General features: G+C 55.7%; 1 protein-coding gene and 1 long non-coding RNA gene across 6 annotated transcripts in view; one reads left to right on the forward strand and one right to left on the reverse strand.

Annotated features, from left to right (window-relative positions):
* The window catches only part of LOC149750634 (uncharacterized), a 100,028-nt gene that overhangs the window by 62,213 nt on the left and 11,942 nt on the right, over positions 1-25,873 (reverse strand). The window lies entirely within an intron of this gene.
* RORC (RAR related orphan receptor C) lies at positions 1,242-23,943 on the forward strand. Of its 5 annotated transcripts, none has more exons than XM_089915419.1 (11): positions 1,246-1,370; positions 3,687-3,716; positions 14,845-14,930; positions 15,247-15,388; positions 16,646-17,158; positions 17,394-17,515; positions 18,387-18,519; positions 18,684-18,755; positions 18,967-19,077; positions 20,449-20,558; positions 22,348-23,665. In XM_089915419.1, exons 1-11 carry the CDS (start codon positions 1,331-1,333, stop codon positions 22,570-22,572), a joined length of 1,584 nt encoding a protein of 527 aa, XP_089771545.1. In that variant the 5' UTR covers positions 1,246-1,330; the 3' UTR covers positions 22,573-23,665. The 5 variants fall into 5 exon arrangements, with proteins under 5 accessions (XP_089771566.1, XP_089771545.1, XP_089771539.1 ...); XM_089915413.1 differs by having other exon boundaries at positions 1,247-1,370; positions 18,684-18,791; positions 22,348-23,664; XM_022564206.2 differs by lacking the exon at positions 22,348-23,665 and adding an exon at positions 23,678-23,943 and having other exon boundaries at positions 1,252-1,370.

Consider the following 25,873-nt stretch of genomic DNA (forward strand, 5'->3'; position numbering starts at 1 on the left):
TCCACTCCACTCTTCCTCACTCCCTGCACCCTTGTCAACCATCCTGGGAGCTGGAAAGTCCTTTTCTACTTCTGACCTTTGTCCCGTAAGCTGCAGCCCTCCGGAGTCTCTGGGAGCTACCCAGGAACAGAGGTGTTGATGGTAGCGGAGCGTGCGGTTCCAGGGTGGGGCACGAGTGCAGGATGGTGAGGTGGGAGGGCAGGTGAGGGAAGGGACAGCTGCCTGCCCTCTCCACGCCAGATGCCACGTGCACCGGGGAGGAGTGGGCTGCAGTCACGAGGCTGAGGCGTGGCTGGCTCCTGCTCTGCTGTTTACCAGCTGGGAGTGAGAGCCGGAGGAGGTGCCAGGGAGCCTCCCCACTGCAGCCTGGCCTCTGGCCAGCCAGCCTGTTGGGTAAGCAGGAGAGCCAGGCCCAGCTAATCAAACTCTGGGCCGAGTCTGTGCAGGAGATTAGTGGCATCCGGGTCCCGCGGAAGCAGTATCCTGTAGCTCTCCACAGAGCCCTTCCTCAGCGTGGGTCTGCCCAGTCTGGGGGGGGGGGTCTCCTTCCCGCAACTAGTGCAGTGCAACGTGTCTCCCCTCCTGTCCCATGGCTCCTCTGCCTCAGCACACTCCTCCAGGCCTGCCCACAGCCCCAGCAGACCAGGAGGATGTGGAGGCACCAGGGAGCCAGGGAATTCTAGGGAAGGCAGCAAAGGGCAGAGGCTAAGCAAGCAGAGGCCTCAAGGAACCCAAGAACCATGGAGATGAGTCTGACCTCATCCTGTAGAAGAGTCACCATCCCCCGAATAAGCCATCCCGTCTTCATCTCTCCCCACTTCCCCTGTTCCTGTCACCTGTCTTGGTCAAGTAGAAAGCACATGATTCTAAAGTCACAAAGACCTGGGTTCAAATCACAGCTCAGCCACTTATTGTCCTTGTGCAAGCCCTTGGGCAACTCATGACTATCTTTGAGCATTACTTACCTTATAAGCATCACATAGCTATCTGGAGCAACTATGCCGGCCTCATGGTGGATGTTGGGAGGATTGGAGAAAATCACAGATTTACATAAAGTGACCGGCAAAGGGCCCAGCACACAGAAGGTGATAGATAAATGCTAGCCCCCTTCCCATCACCTATCCTGTTTCTCCTCAAGGCTCCAAACTCTGTTCCTCCCGTCTCTCCCCTTGTCCCCTCCTGATGCCAGGATGCTCTGCCAGCCACTCCTTTCCCCTGCCTGATGCTGGGCCAGGTGCTCTCTCCCTCCTCCCTCTTCCCTCCCCTGGGCCCTGCTCCCTGCCCTCCTGGGCAGCCAGGGCAGCAAGGACGGCACCAAGGGAGTTGCCCCATGGACAGGGCCCCACAGAGACACCACCGAGCCTCGCAGGGTAAGAGGCCCTAGGGCCCTGCAGGCAGGTGGAAGGGGCTGCCAGGAGGTTTAGAGGAGAGGGAGAGATGGCAAGAGACTGGTCGGGAAGTGAGGAGGGAGGAGGGGCAAGCAAAGAGAGAAGGAGAGAAAGATGAGTCGGCAGGGGAAGGCAGGCTGGTGAGAAAGGACAGGTCTCCATAGAGACTGAAGGAGAAATGGGAGGAGGGGCTGGGGACCTGACAGAGGAGGAGAAATAGGAAGGGGGAGAGACAGGAAGCACAGGGAGGGGAAAGAAGGGGAGAGCTGAAGAAGGAAGAGACAGGTGGGACGGGGGAGGAAAGGGGAGCAGAGTCAGGGAAGCTGGAGGGAGGAAGGGTCCACGTCCCAAGTGTGAGCACCCCCGGGAGAAAAGGCAGACACTGCTCATCTGGCTGGGACCCCAAGCAGCAGTGGGAGGCTGACCACTCCACCTTCTTCTGTTCATTCAGCAACGGAGGAAGCCGTCCTGCCTTTAGGGATGACAAAGGGTCGGCGAGAAAGCAATAGGACCCTGTCCACCGCCCTTGCCCACCAGCCCAGCACATTCCTCCCCACTGGCCTGGGGGGATGGGGTCTCATTTCTGCAGAAAATGTGGGGCATTCAGCCAGGGGCAGCGGGGGACGGAGAGTCAGGTGGTCCTTGGGCCCGCAGATGGTCTAACTCAGAGACCCTCTCTGCAGGATCCCAGGGCCATGTGCTAGGTCAGGGTGTGAGTGCTGAGGGGGAAAGGCTGCAGGGCCACCTGGTGTAGGAAGAACTCCACTGCCGGGGCAAGCACGGGGACCACCCCTACCCCAGGCCTGCTCTGAGGCGCAAGGCTGGAGGCCAAAGAGACGGTGCCACGTCAGGGAGGAAGCTGGGTGGAGCCAGGCAGGATGGGTGGGGAGGCGGGAGGGGCCGGATGGAGCCACTCCCTCTCTGGGCAGTCCTCCCCCCACCCCACCCCCAGCAGAACACAGGCCTTCAAGTCCACTCGCCCGCCCCCACCCAGCCCAGTAGAGGAATCCTGCTTGTAAGAAGCATCTCCTGGGCAGAGGGACAGTGTGTGTGTGTGTGTGTGTGTGTGTGTGTGTGTGTGTGTGTGTGCGCGCGCGCGCGCGGGGGGTGGGGGTAGGGGGCGCGGGTGGGTTGAACCGAAGCCGGGGTGTGTCAAGGACTGGACAAGTAGAAGGAAAAAAACGACAAGAGAGCAGAGTCAGAAGTTAGGGAAACTATAAGAGGCATAAGGCAGACCTGCAGGGTTTTCTGAAATGAAAGACTGGCCCTGTGCTCTGTGAGAAGCCGCTGTGTGGATGTAAGAAATGCACCAAGGCCTGGCAGGGGAAGCTTCTTCTCAGGGGCTCCCTTGGTAGGTGTTTAATAAAAGCTAACCATATGAATGAATGAATGACACGCTCCTCCCCACTCCAACAATGCTCCAGCTAAGGCTTTCCCCCCAGCAGCTGCCCCTCTGGAGGTCTGTGCCTCCCTGCCCACCCCGCATCAACCCGCCTGTGCTCCCTACTGCCTGCCCTCCCCCTGGACCAGGCACACACAGCAGCGGGGTGGGGGGGATCCCATCCTCTGCAGGCTGGTGAGCCAATGGAGCCAGAGCCTGCAGGAGGCATAGCAGGGGTCTGTGCTTGCAGCTCTCCCTTCCTCTTCCCCCTAACATCCTCACTCCCGTACCCTCAACCACCACACCTCTGGAATTCCCAGCTGCTCTCAGGCACAAATAAGCAACCAAGAGATTGAACTCTGGCTGGGCTGCGGAGTATTTATTGTGCACCTCTAAGGGGCAGGCACAACAGAATAACAAGATGAGCAAGGCAGACACGGTCCCTGCCTCCATGGGGCTCACTGTCTAGCAGGAAAGCCCCGTTTCACAGATTTCACAGTTATAGCAGTGAGATGATGTGGTGAGTACCAGGAACTCAAATGCTCGTGCTGAGTGTGTAAGCACAAGGGCAGGAGGAGCTCTCCAAGGAAAAGACATAATCAGGAACCTGGGGGATGAAAAGTTATCTAGATTGAGGAGGGGCAAGGGAAGGGCATTCCAGGCAGAAGGAATAGTGTGGAGCGGTCCCAGAGTAGTCAGGAGCCTGGCACTTCTGAGGACCTGGAAGAGGCCTCGTGTGACCGTAGGGCAGAGAGTGAAGAGAAGGGTGCACTGGAGGGTGGTCCTACCTTCTCCTCAGATGGCAGGCTCTGCTGAGAAGGAATGGGGTGGGGATGAGAGCCTGGGCATTGGGGAGTGTCTCTCGGTCCTCCGTGGTCCTCAACCTTTGGCCCTGACCCCCTCTCTTCTCTTCACAGAGCTGCTGGCTGCAAAGAAGACCCACACCTGTGAGTAGAGAATTGGGGTAGGAACTGGTGCTGGGGCGTGGAGAGATGGCAAAGAATTTAGCAAGGGTTCCAGGGAGGTCCGTGTAAAAGAAAGGTGCGTGCCTTGTGCAGGGATGGAGCAGCTGGGCAGAGATGTCCGGGCCTGAAGGGAGGTGGAGCCTAGAAAAATGGGGGAGATGGGGAGATGGGGAAAGGAGGGGCAGAGGTGAAGAAACCTCAAGATTAGGGCAATCGGAAGAGGTAAGAAAGAAGCCTGAAGACTGAGAGGGAACATCGCAAAGAAACAAGGAGAGAACAGTGAAAGCGGGCCATGGTAGAAGGAGAGGAAGCTAGCTGCTGGACAGAGGCACAGGAGACGCAAGGGGGTGGGGCAGATCGCTGGGCCAGCGGGGAGATGGGGAGGCAGGGTGGCCTCAGGGACTCCGGGAGCCTGCACCAAGCTTTGTGGAGGCAGAGCCAGGTTTGGTGTTCATCTCAGTGGTTAACACATCCCGAGGTGTGAACAAGCCTGGGGCCAGCCTGTGCAGGGCTAGAGAGCAGGAAAGCCTTCATCTCTGTAGGAAACACATAGATAGGAGCACTCTGGGTCCTGGGGCCCTGAAAGACTGAGGCTACAGCATGTGAGAAAGGGGTTAGAGCTCAGGAAGGACTTCCCAATGGATACTAGCAAGTAACATCCTCTCTAGGGAACTCTCAGCACATCAGATCTATCCTCCTAGTTCGTGGGAGAGGCTAGTCCCCCAGAAAATGCACCCACTGCACCTTGGTCTCAAAGCTCATGTCCCATCCACATGCCATTACCAGCCTGAGGGCACTCTGAGGAAGGCCTTCTAAACATCCTTGAATTGATGAGGACAACTCTGGGGTAGGAGAGGCCACCTGCATTTCTCTATGGCCCTCCCTTGGATTGCCTACCAGTTCCCCCTGAGAGCTCACTGCGACTCCTCCTGCTGTCAAAATTGCTAGAGCTCCCTGTTCCAAGCAGAGAGATCTCAGAGGGCAAAAGCATCACCCTCCTCCCTGAGCTGGTCACACAGGGGCTGGGGGGCCACCGGGAGGCTACATCCTTCTGGTGGGGGGGTTGCTTTGCTCAGCACAATCCTGATCTGTGCCTCGCCTGCCCCTAGCCACAGGGCCCCACGGAAATGCTGAGCAGGGCCCTGGGAGGAAAGCGGGTCAAGGAGTGACGTGGGGGAGGTGGGGGAGGTGAGGACCAGGGACCATATGTGGGTGGGGGGAGATGGGGGACTTTCGGAGCATCTGGAACTGGAAGAGGCTCAGCTCCATTCCTACCCTTAACCCCTTACCGCAGAAACCTCGGCCAGGACCACACCCCCTTACCCCTTCGCAACCCACTGGCCCCGTGCAACCACCCCCTCACCCCACCCCCACCGATGAGTGTCCTCCCCCAACCCACTGCCCAGCTCCTGAGAGCCCGAGGAAGGCCAGCGGGGAAAGGCTTGTGCCAGGCTGAGGAGTCGTGGAGTCCCGGCAAGATCAGAGACCTCTTAGGAGTTTTGGCCCAGAGAATCCAGGAGAGATGAACACCTCCCCCAGGCCCAGAGGCTCTGAAAAATGGGCTCCAGAATTGAGACAGCCCCCCAAAGGGGGTCCGAGACAACCCCAAGGAGGGAGGAACCCGAGAGGGATGCCCCAGACCAAGAGGGGGCCTGATTACTAAGGGATCCTGAAGAGGGAACCCCGAGGCTGAGGTACCCCACGGAGCAGCTATGAGGCTCAGAGAGCCTCTGAAGTTGACTGGCTCCACAGAAGGACCCCAAGGCCAAGAAACTCTACAGAGAGATTTGCACACCAGGAGACCCTCGTAAGCAGACCTGAACCAGAGAAAACTTCCCATTCCTCAAGTGGAATCTGGGGCCAAACTGCCTGATTTTGAATCCTGACTCCACCACTTTACTAACTGTGTGACCTTGGGCAAGATACCTAACCCCTCTGTGTCTCATTTTCCTCATCTTTGAAATAGGTATAATGGTACCTACCACATAAAGTATTTTTTGAGGATTAGCTAATCCACATAAAACATTAAGAACCATTTCTGGCATATGGCTAAGCATTATCATCATATCACCCACATTCTGATTTCAGCGGTCTTGCTCCTGAGGACATTTCTGATGGACTGACCCCTCCTACAGATCGTGGCATTTGTCTGATGATTACTACTGCTACTATTATCATTTATTCCCCAGCCCAGGGCATGCACCGTGTCTGTAGGGAGGGCGTGAGCATGGTAGGTGGTGGGGCAGCCTCCCAGACTGCATCTCACTGAGCTCGGCTCTTGGCAGTCCACAGGGTCGCAGGTGGCCCCAGGCAGACATTCTGTGACTTACCTCTAGAAATATCCCTGTCCCTGGAGTCACCTGGCAAAGAGGGTCAGGCTCTGGGATCCTCGGGGGGAGGGGGAGTAGGGACCTGGCCCCAGGCTCGTGTGAGCTCCATTCCGGCTCCCCAGCCAGAACTACCCTGGCGGGTGGAAACAGCTTTTACCGCGTGTGTCTTTCGCCTGTGGTTTTGGAATTTTCCAACGCCCCCTGCGATTGGCTGCCCCGCCCCTCACACTCTGCCCCAGGCCCAGATTGGCCACATGGGGCGCCTGTCATCCTACCCACTACACCCCAGAGGGGTGGGGGGGTGGAGCTGGGGGGGTTGTCACTCAGCCACCTGTGGGGTGCAGATCTTAAACCCCTTGCCCAGCAGCATTGGGGGAGAGCTAGGTGCAGAGCCACGGCCCGCAGCCCCACTGCCATCTGCGCCCCATCCCTGGAACACCCCTGCTGAGAAGGACAGGGAGCCCAGGCGGCAAAGCCCACGACTCAGTCATGAGAAGTAAGTGAATGGGCCACCCGGGAGAGGGGAAGCCTGGGGCCCTCTGGAAAGGACGGGCACCTTGGGAACAGTGTGAGCAGAGCTGAGTGCTCTTCCCTGGCAGGGGGTGTCCCGGTCAAGGCCAAGGTCTGTTGGGAGATGGGTGGAATAGTCGGGGAGTCTGGCTCCCTGAGCAGTTCTCTTAGAGCAGCCACAGTAAAGGGACTATTGAGGAACTCCTGTGTCATGGGCTCTGAAAAGGATCTCCAAGAGTATCTGAGGTACCCTGACCCTCGTTTTACAAAAAAGAGACTGAGACCCAGAGAGGCCCAGTGCTTCACCCCAGATCACACAGCTGTAGTAGGTGGAGGTTGGTAATTATAAGCCAGCCTGAACTCACTCCCCTGGCTCCCATTGCAGTGTTTCCCTCCGTGCCTCCAAACGGCCTGAGAGTAGGGTGAGAAAAGAGTCCGAAGGAGTTGCTGTACCCTGAAGCGGTGGGACAGTGAGGGTAAAGCCAGGTCAGCAGGCAGAGGCGGTCAGAACCCCAGCATCCAGGCCTCTCCGTCACTCTCCGCCCAGTGCAGGAACATGATGACCAAGTGGAATCCAGCCAGGGCTGTGTGTGTGTGTGTGTGTGTGTGTGTGTGTGAGAGAGAGAGAGAGAGAGAGAGAGAGACCCCCACCCTAGGTTCAGATGCCTGTTTGATGAGTAGGATCACACAGTGGAGATGGGAGCAAAAAGCCCTCAGCTTCACCCGTTTCCTGGCCCAGAGCCATGGGCCAACAGCTGGTGGGCAGATGTCTGGGGTCCCTGTGCCATCTAGCAGAGCAGGGGTGGGCAACTCGCACTTGTAAGGGAAGCCAGAGGACCTCTCAGAGCACAGGGCGAAGGAGGAAAAGGGAAGTCCCATGCCCCTGTGGCCTGAGGCCTGAGGTACCCCCAGCCTCAACCTGGGGTCTTCCCACAACCCACAAAAGAGAGGCCATATTAGATCCTGGAAAGACCCGTGGGCTGAGTCTAAAGACCATGTTCTGGTGCCACCTCTCACAGACTAGCCTTGTAGCCTTAGGCAAGTCATTGGGCCCTTGTCTCCTTAAAACAAGTAAGTTGAATTTTAAAACAGAACCAACTTTGGAGAAGCGCCCAGTTCTGAGGGCCCAGGACTAAGGAGAGAGTGCTGGTCTCTGAGTTAAGCACCTCCAAGGGTAGTGGAGGAAACTCAGCTCTCCCAGAGGGTACACAGAGGCGATCAAGGATAGGAAAGAACTTCATTTCCACATTTGGGACGGAGACTCCAGTGCATGTGTATGAGCTGGGGCAGGTCAGGAGGGGTGAGGAGAAGAGCCAGAATCTTCCACAAGAAGAAGGGCCTCTTGGGGCTTCAGTTTCCCTTCTAGCTTCTTCCCATTAGCAGCAAAGGTTAGCAAACCGGTCTTCCCAGAAATGGTCTCAAATCAGCAAATCCACCCTGGGAAGCAATGATCAGATGTGTTTCAGAGCCTGGCAGGAGGGCAGGAGTTCCTGGGACTAGACGGGGGAGACACTTGGTCAGCTCTACATGATATCCCCCTGGGCAGTAGGCAAGAGAGGGGGTCTCCTCCAATCTGGGGGTTGGTACCACTGGTCCCTCTCACTAGGACATCCCTGGGTATCTCATAGCCCCCGATTATCTGACTGCCCTGACCCCCTAGTGAGTACCAGCCATCACCATGTTCTCTGACCTTAGCTGGGGCGGGCAGAGCACTGGGGTCTTGGGACTGTGACACACCCAAAGACCCAAGGGCCAGACACACAAGGAGCAGAAATAGATCAAGAAATAAAGAGAGATGCAGAGGCCAAACTCAAATGACAAAAGATCTATGAAACACATGGGGAGAGAGTGATGTCCAGATAGAGATATAACTGGAGAAATGCCAGGAGAGTCAAAACATTGCGGTGTCTAGCCTGAGACAGAACTGGAGTGCAAAGATGGAAGGGCACACAGACGCAGGGAGAGGCAGAGAGGAAAGAAAGCTGGCAGGAGAGGGGAGACACTGAGTATTGATTGGGTCTAGGAAGGCAGAAAGTGGGAGGCATGGGATTTCTAGAAGTTCTGAAGGAATGAAACAGGCTCTCTGCCATGGCAACATGCTGGTCAGTAGAGAGGAAATGTCCATTAGCCAGAAAGACTCCCCAGCCAGCCAGAGGGAGGGTGGCCCCGTCAGCTCACTCTGGGGTGCGGCCGGTGTGGAGCCAAGAGACATGAGGCCCCGGCATTCGGCCTGGATGGGGAGGTGGGAGGACGAGGGGTACGAGGTTGCATGCCTGTCTTTGCTGTGCCCTGATCTATCTCCAGTCTGGTCATGATAATGAGGAGCCATGGGCCAGAAAGAAGTCCAAGTTCCCAGGTGCCACAGACCTCAGCCTGAGAGCCCTTTACAAAGGGCCCCCTCCTTCCTCGCATCACTGTTGCACCCTCGCCTTTTCCCCTCTTCCCATTCCTAACGGGACTCCCAAACACCCCCAGCCCAAGGCCCTAGATGTTGGGAGCATCCCAGCCCGTCCCACCACAATGAAATGTGGGTGTTGGCGTGGCTGCCCCTCCCAGGGGCTCCCTCTCCCTCCCCTGCCCCCAGGCCACTGCCTCAAACAGGGAACGGGGACTTTCCCATGCTAAGAGCTCTCCAAGAAAGGCAGCCCTGGGGTCTCCTCCCCTCCTCCAGTGACTAGTCCTTTCTGAGATCTAATCTCCACTCCTTCTGCTGCTGCAATGCTGCCCCTCCCTGGGACTCTGGGCTCAGGAAGGATGGAGATGTCTATCTGGGAGGAGGGACGGCAACAGAGCAGGGCCTCGGGGCCAGAGCCAGGGTCCTCCTGGGTCCACTGGTGTCTGCACAAGCAGAGGCACTCTGGAGAGGAGATGCAGCCCGGAGGCCGGGAAGGCCACTGATTGTGGCGTCTGGGCTCCCACCCCTCACAGCTTCCTCCTGGTGATTCATGTCCTCCCCCCAGCCACTGGTTGTTTTCACTCGGTTTTTTTGTTTCCCCTCCTTTCTCCTGTCCCAGACTGCGGGGGTGGCAGGGCACCAAGGGGGGGTTTCAGGTGGCTGGCTGTCTTTCGTGGCTTTTCAAAACCCCAGACTCTCCCTCGCCCACCTGAGTTTTAGCTTCACTACTTTCTCAGCCTGGGATCTGGGTGTATCAGCAGAAAATTCTCACCATGGGCAGGGAGGAGCGTTCACCAGGTACAACTGCTTGTCTCCTGACCCCCAACCTAACCCTCCCCCTCCTGCTCTTTGTGGCGGAGCCCACCGCCGTGGTTTCCAGCTTTGCAGAAGCTGTGGGAACTGAGAGCTGAGAAAGGAGGGAAGCTGGTGACAGGCTGGGGTACACAGGGGTTCCCTGGCCGGAGCTGTGGTCTCCGTGGGAGGAGAGGGACTAGTTTGGGCTGTGGGGTGAGGGGGCCCTAAGCTAAGAAAAGAGATACATTCCTCTTGCTCACTCACTCATTTGTTCCTGCAGAGAGACCTACCAAGATGTGTGAAAGCCAGTCCACACCCCAAGGGAGCTGTGGTCTCCCGAGGAGTCCCAAGTCAGGAGCTCTGGTGGGATGGGCGAGCCATGCCTCCTTGGCCTTAGAAGCCGAGGGTAAAAGCAGGAGGGGGCTGGCACCACAGAAGGTGTGGGACAGAGGGAATAACGTCTCTCTGGATCTTTAGACTAGACATGAATCTTGGCTTTAGTTCCATGGGTGTCCTCCCCGAATTCCGTTCCTAGCCCACCCCCTCACTTCACACTTTCCCCTGCAGCCGGTAACCTTGTCCCCCGTCCCATTCCGCCCAGTGCATTTGGGCGTCTCATCCTTATAGAGTATATGGCTCAATGGTTGGGGACACTGGCTCTCAGGTTACAGAGACCTGGGTTCACATGCCAGATCTGCCACTTCTGGCTGTGTAACCTTAGTCAAGCCGCTTACTCTCCCCTGGACTCAGTTTTCTCATTTGTAAAATGGGGACAATACAAATAGTACCTACTTCACAGGATTGCTGTGACCATTAAATGAAAAATGTATGTAACGCCTGGCACAGAATAAGAATTCAGCCAGTGCTGATGTCTATCTTTATTACTCGGCCTTAATCGATGTCCATTGGAGAAAAGGAGAGAGAAAGAGAAAAGAGGAAAAGCCTAGCTTTAGACTGATGGGGCACCAGGAGAAGATGAGGACCCCAGCTAATCTGGGTCCTCTGGCTGCATCCTTTCTCTACCAGAGCTGGGGGGTGGTTCCGGGGTTTGAGGGGAGAGATCCCCCTGGGTTGCAGCCCCTCCTTTGCTCCCACCACTTCCTCTCTGTGGTGTAGGGCACCTGGACAGGGCCCAGGGCTGGCTTCCTAAGGTGGCACAGGGCCAAGCTCTGGATGCATTCAAAGAGCCCTATCAATGAATCTCGCAGCTGTGAGAAAGGTGAGATTAGAGGAGGCTGGAGGGAGGGGGGACAGCCTACTTTGTCTCTACCATATTTCCCCGCATAGGAGGTGCTCAGAGGAAGCTCCCTGGGGATCCTTCAATCCCCGAAGCAGTCCAGAAGAGATTCATTTTCTTTACCTAGTACCATGTCAGAATAAAGTTTTAGAGGTCACACTGGATGGCAGGGAAGATACAAGAATGAGCTGGGGAAGAGACCACCAACCCCACCCTTATGCCCCAGGAAGAGGCATAAACAGGAAGAGGGACTAAATTCTTGCTACTCAGAAAGGTAGGGTGAGGACCAGCAAGCTTGGGCACCAACCAAGAGCTTGTTCAAATGGGAGAGCCTGGACCCCCCTCAGACCTGCCGTGTGGGGACCTGCATTTTAACAAGCTCGCTAGGTGATCTTGTTTAAGACTCAGAGGTCTAGAGTCACGCAGTCACTAGGTGGTTTCAGGAGGTATCGTGTGCACAGGGGCCTTTCTCCCTCCTTGGAACTGGAGGGTTTCCTTTGGTGGGCCCTGGGAGAGAGCTACAGTGTGAGCTACAAAGATCTTCCCGAAGCAGCAGGTGAGGCTGGGCAGAGTGAGGGCTGCTGCGGGAGCCGTGCTGCAGGGGCTGGCCTAGACGTTCCTGACCTCGGCTTGGTTCTAGTTCCTGGCACTGTCAGGCCCTTAGATGGTAAGTTCCTGGCAGGCCAGGCTCCCGGGAAACAGCTTGAGTAATCCTGTGATTACTCAGCTCCCCTCCCCAATTTGCGTTCCCACCACCTGCTGCTTCAGGGACAGGGCTCAAGGGGGAGGTTTTGAAGGTGAGGTATCCGAGGTGTTTTTCAGCTCTGGCTCACCCCACCTCCACCTCTGCCAGTCCTCTTCCCGTTCTCTCCCCTCCCCTCCTCCACAAGTCACACTCAAGTGCACCGGTACTTTCTCTTTGAGGTTTTGGGTAGATGGCATTGCGGGGGGACAGGTGGCAGGGCCAGGAGGCAGGAGTAGGATAAGAGGGCCTGACAGTGCTGAGAGGGCCAGGGGCTGGGCATGGGCCCAGGGCACGAGTGTGGGTTTTTCTGTGTTTCTGCGGCTCTCTCTCTCTCTGGGTCTGTCTCTGTTGTCTCCGGGTCCCAAAACTCTTGGTCTTTCTAGCTCAGAGACTAGAGGGTCTGACCCTCTAGCCTGAAACCCCTGATCCTATGTGCCTGTCTCATTCCCTGTGTGCCTGCCTCACTGTGCACCTCTGTCTCGGACTATGGTTGGGGAGCATGGGGGAGTGGCTGGCCTGGTGGCTGGGGTCTAAACTCTGGTGTCCCCCAAACATGGGTATTTGTGAAGGTGGTTTGTGGCTGGCCACATCATCCTATGAGAAGGGCGAGGTCTTGGTGACACTGTTGTGAGGTTCCTAGGGCCAGGACCAGCAGTGAGTCAGGCTGTGGGGCAGAGAGATGTGTCTGAGTTACCCGTGTGGTCAGCTCACACACGCACACGGATGTGGCTCTTGGAGAAGGGAAGAGGCAGGGAGGCCTGTGGTTGAGGACTGGGCTGGAGCCCGAGTTCCCACTGTGGCTTGGCCTAGTCTCCCTCCCGCTTACTTTTTTGGGTGACCCATGTTGGTTTCTGCCCTCTCTGGGCTTAAGGCCACCGAGGAGGGAGATCCCACGGTGTTGGAGAGGAAACGCGTTGGGGAGAGGCAAGAGCAGACTCCACAGGGCACAAGCACTTCTCTTGAGCCTCAAATGCCTTCTGGGTTCTGCGCCCACTGCTGTGCTTGGTGGTAGCCCGCACACACAGTGCTCGCGGCCACGCAGCGCTTTCCACAGGTGATACCACATACCCACGGTGCTACCGCCCGTCACCCCCTGGCCAGGTGGTGAAGGCTATGCTTACCTTTTACTGGCAAGGGAACTGAGACCCAGAGAATCCAGTGGCCAGATGTGCATGTGCCCCCACGTTCTCTGCCCCTTTTCCAGGCACCCAATCCCCACCCCTTGTTCTCTCTTCCCTCCATTCATACCAATCTGCTCTTAATTTGCTGGAAAGAATCTCAAAGCTCCCTTGCTGTCTGTCCTGGATGATCACAGCCTGTAGTGTGGGTGCTGGGCAGACTAGTGGGGCTGGGGGTGAGGAGAAGCCTCGAGCGCTAACGGAGGGACTTTAGACACCTGTGCACCCCGTCCCCCGCGAGAAGGCAGCTGCTTGCCCTGACTCAGCTCAAGGCTAGCCTGAGGGGATGATGGAAACAAGATTTCAGGGAGTGCCACGGAGCCATGGTCACCCTCCCCACCTCACACCAGCAGGTCCTACACACAACCAGGGTCCAGGCCTGGACCAGAGGAGAGTTCACAGGACTGTGGATTTGCCCTATAGGCAGGCAGCTGCTTCCTCTGACCCTTGGGATCAGAGATGAGAAGGGGCTACGGTCCTAGACGAATTTATGACGTGTTCCACCCCAGGCATGCCCCCTCGGAGGGGAGGCAGCAGGTCAGCAATGGCAAAGGAGAGACCCACATGCCCTTAGGAGTGATGAAAGGGACACCAGCTCTGCCCAGTGCCTTCAAAGATTGGCTGGGGGGAGGCCAATGCCTGGTCCCTGAAACTCAGCAGAGAGCTGTGGGCATTGACAAGGATGGGGCAAACCTGGGGCCAGTAACCAACCGCAGTGAAGGGAGCGGGGAGGTAGGTTATAGTGAGCTCAGCGGGAGAGAGGGGGGTCCTGGCAGCCAGTGAACAAACACTAACAAATATGCACGTGTGCACACTGGCTCAAGCAGACATGCCTATTGGCTCACGAACCACATGTACCTTTCATGTGTACACACGCACACACACACACACACACACACACACACGAGCACCCCTTCAAACATGCAACATGCCCACTGATGTGTGTGCCCCAAAAGTCATATACACAGAACAGCCGAATGGAAAGCTATGGGGAGCTGGGATATAGACCCAGCTCCTGGGTAACCTAGCGGTATGAACCTGGGCCAACCACCTGATCTCATTTGGCCTATTCCTTCATCTGTGAAGGAAAAAAAGAGGTTGAATTTGATGGTCCGTAGTCCCAGCCAGTGTTAACCTTCATGATTTGTGCGCACACAGTTGGACGCAGAGGCCCTCGTACACACGTTAGCATGCACACTCTCATACGTGGAGACACGCACAGCCACCCTCTGCTCTGGGGCCAGGAACCTAGGAGGCCTGTTTGATCCGCTCCCTGGCTCTCAGACATCCAGCAGAGCTGGCTTGTTGACCCCACTTTCCTGGGCTCCACCTCGGCTTCTCCTTACCCTCTCTGGGGCCCACCCAGTGGACCCTGCCCCCTTCGGCCCCTGGTCTCTGCACAGCCCCTCCCTGAGCCTTCACTGCCCAGCCGAGGATGGCTGGCATCTCTACTTGTCCCCCAGGTGCCTCCTGCCTGGTGGACCACATCTTCCCACCATGCCCCACACTCTGCCCCTGTGGGCCGAGCCCCAGTGGGGGAGGGCGGCACAGAGGAAGCCCCCTGGGCGGGAAGCAGGTGTTGTGAAGCCGTGAGGACTCCTAGGTCCCCAGGCAAGAGGGAGGCAACTAGAGCTTTTCATCTTGAGGGGCTGAACAGGTGGCCTCTGCAGCTGTTTTCTCTGCCTCTGTAGAACTGATACAACCCCCGGCCAGCCCGGGAAACTAAAACAGCCTCCACAGACACTTTGCTGAGTGGCATTTGGCATTCACTCCTTCATCCGTCTTGCAAGAGGGAAACAGCAAGCTGGAGCGGGGGAGGGAAGCAAGGGGAGCACCGTGTCCCTGTATCTGCCCCCCAGGTCCAGGCGGTAGGATACACCAACGGCTCCTGGGCTGACCTCTGCTCTTTCCCTCTTCTAGCACAAATTGAAGTGATCCCTTGCAAAATCTGTGGGGACAAATCATCTGGGATCCATTACGGGGTTATCACCTGTGAGGGGTGCAAGGTGAGTACACACACATACACAGTCTCTTCAGAGATGGGGAGAGGGGGCTCGGTGGCCTTTGTTCTGCCTGCAGGGCTGGTCTGAGACAGCTAGGGAGCTGCCCGGGTGGCACCTTGCCTGGAGAGCCCTGCGCACAGGAGGGCCTTGTCTTCAACTAGGGAAGTGATTGCAGGACAGATTACAATGGAGGAGAGAAAACTGAGGCGTCGTGTAAGACCTGGAAAAGGTGGGGCTAGAGCTTGCGGGCTGCAGGCACTTGGGACTGAGCTGGGCCTGGCCCAGATCAGCAGCCCTGGTCTCCACCTGCCTCCCCCAGGGTTTCTTCCGCCGGAGCCAGCAGTGTAACGTGGCCTACTCCTGCACCCGTCAGCAGAACTGCCCCATTGACCGCACTAGCCGAAACCGATGCCAGCACTGCCGCCTGCAGAAATGCCTGGCCCTGGGCATGTCCCGAGACGGTGAGGCCAAGCACGCAGCCCCCGGGGCTTCAGTCTCCAGAGGGGCAGCCTGACCTGCTGTGCCAGACAGGGCTTAGGACGCCCTTTGGGGGCTCCGTCCCTCCCTCTGGCAGGCCCTTGTCTCTTCCACTGTTCACCGAGGCAGTGGGCAGGCTACCCTCATCAAAGGTCTTCACAGCCCCCAGCTTCAGGCTCTGCTACAACAACCCTCCTTTCCCCAAGGTCCCAGACTCTTCATTTGCTCCTTCCTCCGGATGGAGTTTCCTCACCCGACTCCCCTGTGACCCAGATCCCATCCGCATTCCACATCTTTCCCTCCTGCCCCATGGCTCCAGTTCCAGCTCCATCTCCCTCCGTAGTGCCCCATCCCCAGCCTGGGCCAGGGGGCGATGGCTGCGAATGGGACCACAGTTGGCCTGAGAACAGCCCAGAAGGCTGAGGCTGGGGAGGCCGGCTGTTCCTGGTGGCTTTTCTCCACCTTCCTCGGCCACTGCCCCCTCGCAGCCCCCAAACCGCTCCCACGGCAACACCGCAGAAGGAGCCCAGGCCGGGGGCCGGGGGAGACCTGAGGTGATGAGGAGCCAGAAGGAGCCTGTCAGCACTTTTCAGCGCCCAAAATAACAAAGTGAAAGGAAACACGCAGGGTTGCAGAGGGGCAGGCGGGGCGACCAGGGGCTGTGTCCCCACACCTGGGAGGGGTGGCAGGGCAAATGAAAAGGCAGGAAAGAGACAGCAGAAGAGGATGTTCAGAAACAAGCCGCGGAGCCTGGGTTGGGCTGTGGTGAGTATCTAGGTCACCAGGGAGCCTGCAGGCCTGACCACAGGGAGACCTGTGCTCTCTGCTCTCCTCTTCCTCCGACCCTCCTAGACAGGCGCGGTGACCCCAATATAGCTCGAGGCCCCCCACTCAGCCACCCCCAGCCCCATATCAGGAGGCCAGGGCCCTCAGTCAGGACTCATTGCTTGAATTCTGCCACTAGTAGAAGCTGGATTCGAGCCAGGAGCGTTTGCCCGGGAGACTGAAATGTCTGGGTTGCACCGAGCCCCGAAGCAAACCAGAGTGAGAGGTGGGAGGGGTCTTGAACAAAAGTGCCCTGAAGGGAGGCTCTTAGGCAGGACTGGAGAAGCTCTGCTCTGCTTGGAGTCAGCGATTCAGGGAGCAGCAAGTTAACCCTGTGATGACGCAGATGCCTACTCACTCTGCCCTGTACCCTGTCCTCCCCCCTCAAAAACTCCTGATCCCCGAACCTCTTTCAGCTGTCAAGTTTGGCCGCATGTCCAAGAAGCAAAGGGACAGCCTACATGCTGAGGTGCAGAAACAACTGCAACAGCGGCAACAGCAGCAAAGAGAACAAGCGGCCAAGACCCCTCCTGCAGGAGCCCAAGGAGCAGACCCCCTCACCTGCACCTTGGGGCTCCCAGATGGGCAGCTGCCCCTGGGCTCCTCGCCTGACCTGCCGGAGGCCTCAGCCTGTCCGCCCAGTCTCCTGAGAGCCCCAGGCTGCGGGCCCTCCTACTCCAACAGCTTGGCCAAGGCCGGGCTCAACGGGGCCTCGTACCACCTGGAATACAGCCCTGAGCGGGGCAAGACCGAGGGCAGAGAGAACTGCTATGGCACAGGCAGCCAGCCGACCCCTGACAGGCGTGGACTCCACTTCGAGGACCCCAGGCACCCTGGGCTTGGGGAACCAGGACGGGGCCCGGACAGCTACTTCAGCCCCAGTTTCCGCAGCACCCCAGAGGCGCCTTATGCCTCCCTGACGGAGATTGGTGAGCCCCTGGGGAGGTAGCTGGAGAGAAGGGAGGGGGAGGAAGATAAGGGAGGGGCTTCCAAGAAGGGGGGGTCAGCACCCCAAGTCAGCACCCCGTGTAAACCAGACGTGCACAGGGGCCTCAGGGGGAGGCAGAGCAGCGCTAGGCCAGGCAGTGGAGTGCCCCTTGTATGGGAAGGGTAGGAGCTGGCTGAGATCGAGGCCCTGTTTTCCTCCTCCTTCTCCGGCCCCAGAGCATCTGGTGCAGAACGTTTGTAAGTCCTACCGAGAGACGTGTCAGCTGCGGCTGGAGGACCTGCTCGGACAGCGCTCCACCGTCTTCTCCCGAGAGGAGGTGGCCGGCTACCAGAGGAAGGTGAGGCCAGGGGACCGCGCAAGGAAGGGAGGACCTACCACCACCACTGGGGGGTCCAGAGACAGCCACCTGCACACACAAGTGGGCTGGGGCGAGGCAGGGTATCCCAGAAAGACACAGTGGGTACCGCTGTTAAGTACGCACCCTCGTAGATGGATGAGAGCTTCTCCTCAGCTCCTGCCTGTGGTCATTTTACACGTCCTTCATCCTACCTCCCCCATCACCCCGACATTGGCGAACAGACCTCGGCCTAAGCTCCTTCCTCCTCCATCGACGACGACAAGAGTCAGAATCCTGAGCAGCATTTGTTAAGGGCTCCTTCTCTGCCAGGCACTGTGCTGAGCGCTTTACATAAATTATCCTTGACCCTAAGGACAACCAACCTATGAGGCTGGCATCCATCTCTGTTCTTAATGGACCGAGAAACTGAGCTCAGAGGAGCTCGTAGACTTACTCCTCGTCGCAAAGTAGTGGATCTGAAGGCAAATTCAGATCCATCTGGCTCCAAAGCTTGTTCTCTCCCTCCTGTCACTCTGACAACAGCTCCTGCGCTAAAAGCACCTGTTTGGTATGTCTTAGTCACCTCGACAAGATGCACACTCTTTGAGGGCAAAAGCTGTATCTCAGACGTTTGTTAAGTCACCACAACAGCTAACTCTGCGCCAGTGGCTGGTGGGCGCTAAGCGCGTCCAAGTGACAGGAATTAACCTGGAGTGCACATTTGTGCTAAGAATAGGCTAAAAACACGGGTGCTGAGAATGTGGCGGTTCAGAATCTACCCCCTGCAGTTTATCTGTCTGGGTTCCCAGGGCCTTGGGGGGGTCCCGGGGTCATAAAGAGGGCTACAGTGGGACCCCCTCCTTCCCTGCAGTCAATGTGGGAGATGTGGGAACGCTGTGCCCACCGCCTCACCGAGGCCATTCAGTACGTGGTGGAGTTCGCTAAGAGGCTCTCGGGCTTTATGGAGCTCTGCCAGAATGACCAGATCGTGCTACTCAAAGCAGGTGCCCAGGGAGAGGGGGCGGGCCTGGGGGCAGTGGGGACAGATGAGGAAACGGGCAGGGCTGAGTGGAGGGAGGCGCCTTAAGGGAACTGGGACACTGAGGGAGACAGAGACAGATTCCTGGCCATGTTTGATGGTGTACCTGCCTTTCTCCCCACTCCCCAGGAGCCATGGAAGTAGTGCTGGTCAGGATGTGCCGGGCCTACAATGCTGACAACCATACAGTCTTTTTTGAAGGCAAATACGGTGGCATGGAGCTCTTCCGAGCCTTGGGTGAGGGGCAGGGGGAAATGAGAGAGAGGAGTCGGATGCCAACCCTATCCCGGAGACCCAGGGCACCCTCTTTTCAGGACAGATTGCCTGCTCTGCTCCAAACACCAAGGGGCGGGTGTCCTCGGGCACTGTGGCCTCACCCACCTTGCTCACTCTTTCGTTTCCACCCCACCAGGCTGCAGCGAGCTCATCAGCTCCATCTTTGACTTCTCCCACTCCCTGAGTGCCTTGCATTTTTCCGAGGACGAGATTGCCCTCTACACGGCCCTCGTCCTCATCAACGCCAGTGAGTGTCACTGGGCTTGGGTAAAGGACATTCAGGCAGTGGGAGGGCGCAACAGATACTGAAGAGTCTGGACCTTCGCTTGTGGTTAAATCTGGGAAGTCACTTTAAAGAGCAGAATGAGCCCTCCCCCCCGCCCCGAATATTGCTGTAAAAATATGAGTTAAAATAAAGATCCAGGGGAGCCTGACAGAGGGAAAAGAGCAGCGCAGGCGGGGTTGGAGAAGTGGGGAGACGTGAGGAAGAGCGGAAGTGAGCCATTTCCCTGGGAGAAATTAGTCTGCTTGTGAGTCCCTGTCAGTGACTCCATTGCGGCCGCACGTTGGAATCGCCTGGGGAGCTTTAAAAATGATTGCTGCGACTCTGAGGTCATTGATCTGGGGTGCTGCCGGAACACCAGAAGTTTTAACAGCCTCTCACAAGTGATTGTAATGTGCCACCAAGCTTGAGAATCACTGCTCTGTGTGAACTCATTTCAAGACTACATGCCATCGGGAATTCCTGGCGGTCCAGTAGTTAGGATTCCACGCTTTGACTGACGAGGGCATGGGTTCAATCCCTGGTTGGGGAATTAAGATCCCACAAACCCCGCAGCGCAGCCAGAAACAGAAACGAAAACCAAACCAAAACAAAAGACAACATGCCATCATGGCAGGACTCTGGATGTCCACTCCGCTGGAATGTAGTGGGCTGGTGAGCCAGCTGAATGCTAAGGATTCAGAGAACCTGGGGAAGTGGCTTGAGCTGCTAACCTGAGTTTGCAGACCAAGATTATCAGTCTTCTGGCTCTGCCAATGAGTAGAGACCTAAACATTCCCCTTGAACTGAAAATAAAGACTTAAAAGATGACTTCCGGGTATTTTATGGAGTCAGGGCAAAAGGTGGTTTGTCTCTTGAAGTTGGCCACAGACTGCTGCAGAGGCCTTGTTGCTGACCTAGGTGGCTTTACAAAGCCCATCTCCTATCTGGAGCCGTCCCTGCCAGGTGGCGGGGAAGAAGAGAGAACTTTTTTTTTTTTTCTTCCCCACAGCAGAGTTTTAGTGCCTAGCTTTGAATTAGCTATGTGAAATATCAGGGTACCAGGGATAGAGCAGCTTGGAACTGGGAGATTGGAATGTCTCATTCCTTTCTTCTCTCTCCAGTTTTCCTTGTAGAAAGCTAGCCCAGCCCAAGGCCCCATAGCTTACCATTATCAAACCAAGACACACACATTCACACACACACACACACACACACACACACACACTTACACTCTCTCTCACTCAGCTAGGAAGATCTATATTCAGCACAGATGTCCAGAATGACACACCCTTTTGGGGAAGTTAACGTCCATGTTCTTTCTTTTTCTTGCTATGGTCCCATCCCCTCCTTCAGACCGGCCAGGGCTCCAAGAGAAAAGGAAAGTAGAACAGCTGCAGTACAGTCTGGAGCTGGCCTTTCATCATCATCTCTGCAAGACTCATCGCCACGGCATCCTGGCAAAGGTAGGAGCAGTCCCTGGGACAGAGGAGGTCAGGCCCAGTGCCAGGTCTGTGACATCAGGGCTTGCGAGGGCCACGGTCTGAGGGTCCAGAGGAGGAAGTGCTTGAGTGCTAAGTTGTGTGAGAGAGCTTGCAACAGCCTGGGGGCAAGGGGACTGGTCAGTCACTTCCATGTGGGTAAAGATGGGAAGTTAGGGAGCTTGGAATTGGGAGGGACCTCCAGGGAACAATTCAGTTTAATAGAGCCACCACTTACCCAGCATGTGCTTGTACTGTGGAATGGAAAGATACAGAGGTGCCGTCCTTACCCCCACCAAGAGTTTTTAATCTGCTGTGAAGAAGAGACTCGTGTACCAATGACCCTAAGATAGAGGAGAATGTGTTATGGGATATAATAATAATGGGATTAACAAAGTGCTTTCACAGATATGCTCATCTTTATGACAACTCAGTCAGTAAGATAGGTGTTAAAATCTCCCTGTAGTGATAAGGAAACTTAAATGACTTGTCCAAGTTTATGCAATCATAAGCGATAAATGTAAGTTTTAATCCCAGGGCTTTTTCTACCGTATCCCTGTGCCCCTAATATAGTACTACAATAAGAGATATTGGGGAAATGTGAGAGCATGGAAGAGAGATTAAAAATAACTTGAGGGTAAAAGGAGTGGGTCATAAATGCTTCCCAGAGAAGGTGGCACTTAAACTAGGCCATGAAATATGTAAGATTTTAACAGGCCTTCAGGGGGTGGGGCAGGCATTCCAGGCTTAGGGAACAATATGGAGAAAAATAAGGAGGCAAGATAATGCATATACAGAGAATAGTTCATGGAACATTTTGACTAAAGTGTAAGGTCAGGAGCTGGGATTGATTGATGGGGGCAAGGAAGTAGCAGAAGACAAGCTTGAAAATTAGGTCAAGGAGCAAATCAGAGAGGACTTTCAAGGCCATATTAAAGAGTTACGACTTTATTTCCAGGCAATGGAGAGCACCAAAGGCTAGACGAATGATATCATCAGAGCTATTATTTAGGCAATTTAATTTGGAACCAGTGTAAAGGAACCATTTATGTAACGGTTCAGGCAATGGGCACTTGCTATGTGCCAGGCAGAGTGCTAGGTGCCGAGAATACAGAAGTGACTTATACGACAGGCTCTGACCTAAATAAACTTCAAGTCTGGTAGAATAGATTAGGGGGAGGAGAACCTGAGAGAGCAGTTGGAAAGCAAATCTCTGTTGGATCCACCTTCAGAATACATCACCTCCCACTGTTACCCCCTAGCTGTCAGTTCTCACTTGGACCATTAAAGAGGCCTCCTTAACTGGACCCCTGCTCCATCCCTGTCTGTCCTACAGCAGCCACACAGCACTGTTCTCAGCACTCCCAGAGCTGCCCATCATGCTGAAAATCAAATCTAGAGTCTGTGCCGTGGCCGACTGGCCTCATGATGTGTCTGGCCCCCCGACTTCTTTTCTCACCTCATCTCCTTCCACTGCCCTCTCAGTCACCCATTCCAGCAACACTGGCCTCCTCGCTATTTCTTGAACACATCAAGCCCGGTTGCTTCTCAGGACTTTGCTTTTCCAGCTGCCTGGAAGGTTCTTCCCCTAGTTTTCCAAATGGCCTGCTCCAGCCCTTCATTCTGGAGAGGTTTTCCCATACCACCCCATACAAAAAGCCCTCTACCCATCACTCTGCTTTATTGTTTTTCTTTTGTTTTTTGGGGGGGGGGTTTGTTTTTTTGTTTTTTGCAGTATGCAGGCCTCTCACTGTTGTGGCCTCTCCTGTTGCAGAGCACAGGCTCCGGACGCGCAGGCTCAGTGGCCATGGCTCACGGGCCCAGCCGCTCCGCAGCATGTGGGATCTTCCCAGACCAGGGCACGAACCCGCGTCCCCTGCATCGGCAGGCGGACTCCCAACCACTGCGCCACCAGGGAAGCCCCTTGCTTTATTGTTTTTTAAAGACGTTTTCTAACATATGTTTATTTTCTGGCTCCCTCACTAGAATATACACTTAATAAAGGTAGAGATTTTATTTTCTTCACTGATCAGCCCATCACAGTTCCTAGCCAAAAGGGTCTCAACAAATATTTGAGAATGAATGAATGAAGCTATTGCAATAGCCCAGACAAACGCAAAATAAAGCAGGAGGAATGAAAAGAGAATGAATTCAAGAGATTTCAAGGGATCCCATGCTGCCTGCTCTTCCCTGACTGGCCCTTTCCTAGGCAACTAAGCTGGGGAAAAGGGGGTGGCTGGTGAGAGGTATTTTTAAGGTTCACTTGCTTATACAGGAAATTGCAGACGATAAATGGTTTTCTCAGCCTTTCTCCAGTGAGGTCTCCCTGCCTCTATCTCCTCATGGCTCTCTGGGCCTTTTTCATTCCCCTCCACCGGCTGAGTGCTGGCAGTGTTGGTTTACTGTTTGCAGTGTTGGGTACCTGCTTGGAAATTGCTTAGTCCAAACAAACAGTTACTGAGCATTTGCCATGTGCAAGCAGTTTGATAGCTACAGAGGATACAGAGAGAGGGAGGGAGGGAAGGGAGAGAGAGAGACCCTACCTAAGGAGTTTAAATCTAGGGTAGGGAGACAGACAAATTGGATCATTTTCGTAAAATGGGATTTCAGTGCTGCACAGAGGGAAGCCCAAAGGAAGGGCCCTTAACCCAGGGAAATAGTCCTAGAGGAGGTAACACTGAAGGTGAGTAAGAATTAGCCAAGCACAGAAGAATTGGAAAGGCATTCCAGGGGAGGGGAACAGTATCAACAAAGGCAAAGAGGCACATAACATTACATAACAGAGAGTGACAGAATTTCACTATTATAAAAGCATAAAATATGAGTTAGAGAGTCTTTAACAGGGCTCATCTTAGGAGTAGAAGGAACACCATTTGGGAGTTTCAGCCAGAAAACATGTACCTGTCCCATAGCAGCTCTCGCTAGCCTCCAGTTGCCTGAACACAGACCTACCCCTACCAATGGGATCTGGCTGTTCCACAAGTGCCAAGTGTGCAGGGAGAAAGCAAGGAGGGTTATCCCAGCCCAGGAAGGATGGGGGTACTTCTCTGCTCTGGGGACAGAGCTGTAGTACTGACCTTCCTTCCCCATGAACCCATGTCCAGCTGCCACCCAAGGGGAAGCTTCGGAGCCTGTGTAGCCAGCATGTGGAAAAGCTGCAAACCTTCCAGCATCTCCACCCCATCGTGGTCCAAGCTGCTTTCCCTCCACTCTACAAGGAACTCTTCAGCACTGAAATCGAGTCACCTGAGGGGCTGTCCAAGTGACGTTCCCTTCCCTAGAGCCTCGTGGCTCACCTTCCCCTTGGGCTTTTCCTTTCTTGTGCGCCCTGGAGGGTGGTCTCTGCCTGTTTTTGGGGGGGTGAGCAAATGCGGAGACTGGCTTTCTGCCCACCAGCCTGCCTGGCGGCGGGCCAAGAGCTAGAGGGTGGGGATGGAGGAACACCATCTCCAGCCTCAGCTTTGTCCTGGCTTCTCTCAGCTTCTGGAAGACCTGGGGTGGGATACAAGGACCTCTAAGAGGACCTAGGTGTCCTCAGGACAACAGGGGGATCCAGGACACCCTGGACAAACAGAACTCAACTCTGGGCTCAGAAGCTAAGAATAGGCCTTTGAAATACCTCATTGCATTTCCCTGGGGGCTTTGGCTGGGGAGATGCATCAAGCTCAGAGACTGGCATCTGGAGCCCAGAAGGACCTGTATATAACATGAATCTGGATCGTTAGATTTTCTGCCTTCCCCCTTCCTCCCAGCTCAGCAAGGAAACCGTTGGGCACCCTGGGGTCTAAAAGAGACTAGATATGTGGAGGGTAAGGATGGGATGGGGATAAGGGAGGGGCTGGGGATAATATTTTTATGGGATTTGGGTATAAGGATAGGGTATGATGAAGGCCAAGAGCGTCACAGATAGACAGACAGACAGACAGAGTTAGAACTCAAACTTCTTATGTGCACTTTAAAAATAGACTTTAGTGGTTACACAAATGTGATCAGAGACACACGTCCACATACATGTGAAACACATACTCATCATGCAGCTCTATAGACGCATTTAATCTGACACAGTCTCTGTCTTCCTTGAGGTCACAGATCAGAGGAACTTAGTGGCCTCAGGGAATATCCCAATCCTGAGGGACCCCAGAGCATTTTCACCTGGTGCCCCAGTTCACCAATCTTAGACGTGGGGTGGCCCAAACTCTATCCCAGCCCCAGCTGTCATCTGTCAAAGGAAACCCTAAAAGAAGAGATGGCTGGACACAGTCAGAAGGCCAAGGACAGACCCTCGGAGGACTGTCTGGGCCCCGTCCTCCAGCCCTGCTCTCGTTATGGCGAAAGGCAGCAGATGCGATTCCACCTCTCTATGCCTGGGTACCACCAAGTCTGGCAGGGTCAAGGAGACCTGTTTCTCCAGCCGTGATCTTGCCCGAGAACTTCTCTTGCCTTTATAAATAGCTGTGAGCCCTCCTCTGAGGGATAAACAGCAGGTGGTCAGGAGGGTTGTTTTTTTTTTTTTCTCTCAGGGGAGGGTAAACATAAACCCTAACCTGTGCTCTTCTTTATAAAACGACTTCAAAGGCAAGAGGTGTTGCTGCTCTGCAATCTCATTCCTGTGTGAGGACCCAGGTTCCCAGCCCTGCCAGCCGTCTGCACTGTGAGGATTCTGCACCCACCCTGAGAGGTCCCCCACTGAGGCGCGGGGGCTGGTCCTCAGGAGCCCCCCACCGAAGCCATCTCAGACTAAGCTCCGCAGTGGGTGTTCTGGGCTGAGAACTTGCCCCACAAATGATACCCACAGGGAACATTTAGAATGAGAGGTTGCACAGAACTGCCCCACATCTGGGAGACTGAAAGACAACCCTACGGAAAGTGCCTGACCCCAGAGCTCCGCAGGGGGGAATCAGGATGCCCGAGAGACCCTGCGGAGCTGCCCAGCAGCTTCCACCACCGACCCCTCCACCCCTTGGGGCTCCGGAGCCTCCCTCTGCGCTCCCCCCCCTCCTCTGCCATCCTGAAGTGGCGCCTGCTGCAGCCCTCCCTGGTTGCTTTATTTATTTATTTTGCACCAACAGGGTTGCTGCAGACTCATTCTTGCCTGGTTTAAAAAGAGAGAGAGGAAAAAAAAAAAAAAGGAGAAATGCTTTCTGGCTCTTCTCTCTACCTCGGTCTTGGCAGCAGCCGTTGCAGCAGCAACAGCAGCAGCGGCGGGCAGGGGGGCAGCGGGCAGAGAGGCGCAACGGGAGGTGCGGGGCAGAGGTGCAGCTCGAGTGGGGCGGGCCCCCAGCCCCGCACAGAGGCAGTGC

The sequence above is a fragment of the Delphinapterus leucas genome, chromosome 1 (assembly GCF_059928025.1).
Source record: "Delphinapterus leucas isolate spDelLeu-1000000601 "Yukka" chromosome 1, BTC_Dleu_Yukka2, whole genome shotgun sequence".
Taxonomy (NCBI): Eukaryota; Metazoa; Chordata; class Mammalia; order Artiodactyla; family Monodontidae; genus Delphinapterus; species Delphinapterus leucas.